The sequence below is a fragment of the Sphaeroforma arctica genome (genome assembly GCF_001186125.1).
Source record: "Sphaeroforma arctica JP610 unplaced genomic scaffold supercont1.1158, whole genome shotgun sequence".
Taxonomy (NCBI): Eukaryota; class Ichthyosporea; order Ichthyophonida; genus Sphaeroforma; species Sphaeroforma arctica.
Genome location: NW_014039400.1, coordinates 8703 through 10481, shown reverse-complemented (window position 1 = coordinate 10481; position 1779 = coordinate 8703). Strand labels below are relative to the sequence as shown.

General features: G+C 38.2%; 1 protein-coding gene across 1 annotated transcript in view; it reads left to right on the top strand.

Moving 5' to 3' along the window:
* Positions 1-686: 686 nt before the first annotated feature.
* The window catches only part of SARC_10167 (hypothetical protein), a gene marked incomplete at its 5' end in the record, with an annotated part of 6055 nt that continues 4962 nt past the window's right edge, over positions 687-1779 (top strand). The window contains 2 exons of the mRNA XM_014295796.1: positions 687-1009; positions 1180-1328. Of these exons, the coding sequence (XP_014151271.1) occupies positions 687-1009; positions 1180-1328 (472 nt within the window). The remainder of the gene's footprint in view (positions 1010-1179; positions 1329-1779) is intronic.

Below are 1779 nucleotides of genomic sequence, written 5' to 3'. Positions count from 1 at the left end.
ATATATATATATATATATCTGTTGATTATAAATAGGCTGATACTTTCATATGTATTCTTTGACACGTTTATATACGTGTATATGATAATATATATACAAGTATTTGTCACATAGGTTTTTATTTTATTACTATGTTGAATTAAAATTTCAATGTTTGGTTTATATTTCCATTTGCAAAACTATCCCAGTCAGCCCTGGCTTCGGCCGGTTCCACAATTATTATGGCCGTATTAAGGAATCAATGCATGGATTGCATCCATATTTTTCTCAGGTGAGACCTGTGTTTACAGGAATCTACAATCCACATTGTTATACATTCTACAGATTCGAAACGAGTCAAAACCGTCCTATAACAGTATTAACTCTTTTCTGCTTTTACTCATTCGTATGTATTCTGTCCAGGAGCGTGCATTTACTTACCCCATATATCCGATTGTCTGCCATATTCGTACCCTAAACTTTATTCGAAATATACTTGATTTCTATAAATATAATCGTGCTAGTTCTTGCTGATGCGAGAGGAGAGTTGGAATTGAATGTGCACTGCCATACGGACACCTGTTATTCTTTTACCGCAAGATAATGGACGTTGAATTGAATGTTTAATACAGAGAGCATCATGCATACACTTCTAAATAAGAAGCAGCTCAGCGTGGACATAATTGAAGACTCTTTTCTATGTTATAATGCACAAGCTACTCACATCTCGCACACATGCCCAACAACGCGACACACGTACGACGGCTAATTTTAACGTGCTAATGGTTGAGTGTTGCTTAACAAACGTTCCTTGGGATTGTCGTATCACACAGAGCACGACGGATATCATTTCGCGCCAGCTGAGCTCGCGAGTGTCCATCATGGCACAGACGCTCTTTCTTCGGGGTGTGGTGCGGGACTCTATTATCACCTTAGCAACCAACACGATGTTTGATATTGTCGCGTACGTATGGGGTGCAATCGGGCGGGCTTTCTCCCGACACTGCATGGTGACAGCACACTTTGACAGGTATGTGAGAGACGCTTGTAACCCGTGGGTATCGATGTAAATTTTGAGTAGTTTGCAATTTAATGATTTCAGATATTTATATCGTTGCCCGATATGGTATAACAAGAATATTATGATTTCGTGTATTATCCGAATATCATCTGAAAAGACTTCCCTAATATCGCATGTAGCACAAATGAGGCGTACGAATGGGTCATGGATTGGTTCACAGAACAGTCTTATGCAAAGAGAACTACGGATGTGTGTGTAGGGATCGAGTCACAGCGATTAGAATCGGGATTTGGTGTTGTGGCCAAACCCAAATACGAACCAGGACCAGGTGAGTCTAGTCAATGGCAAAAGATCTCACTCGCAAGCTCTATGTTCGTATGAGTATTTGTATTCAAATAAATTCGTTTAAAAATGTTTACATTCTAATAAAAAATCCACTGTATGCATGCGTGTAGATGATGTACGATCTGGCTTTGTGTTTAGGTATGTGCAGATTAGTTTGTACTCAGATGATGGACGTGTCCTTCTTTGAATATCTATGCCATAGCTAATATCACGTCCTTCTAAGTGTTGAACCACTTGCATACATTATATTCTATTTATGCATGTACTGCTGTTGTTATATATTTATTCAAGTACATCGTTCAATATGCAAACAGCGGGTACGCAAACATAGAATCAAGTTTTATGTTATACTTTTTTCTCCACTCGCTTTGATGAAGGTATTCGTGTCTCCGTGTTGGTAAATACATATAATGGTATAAATATATATACATACA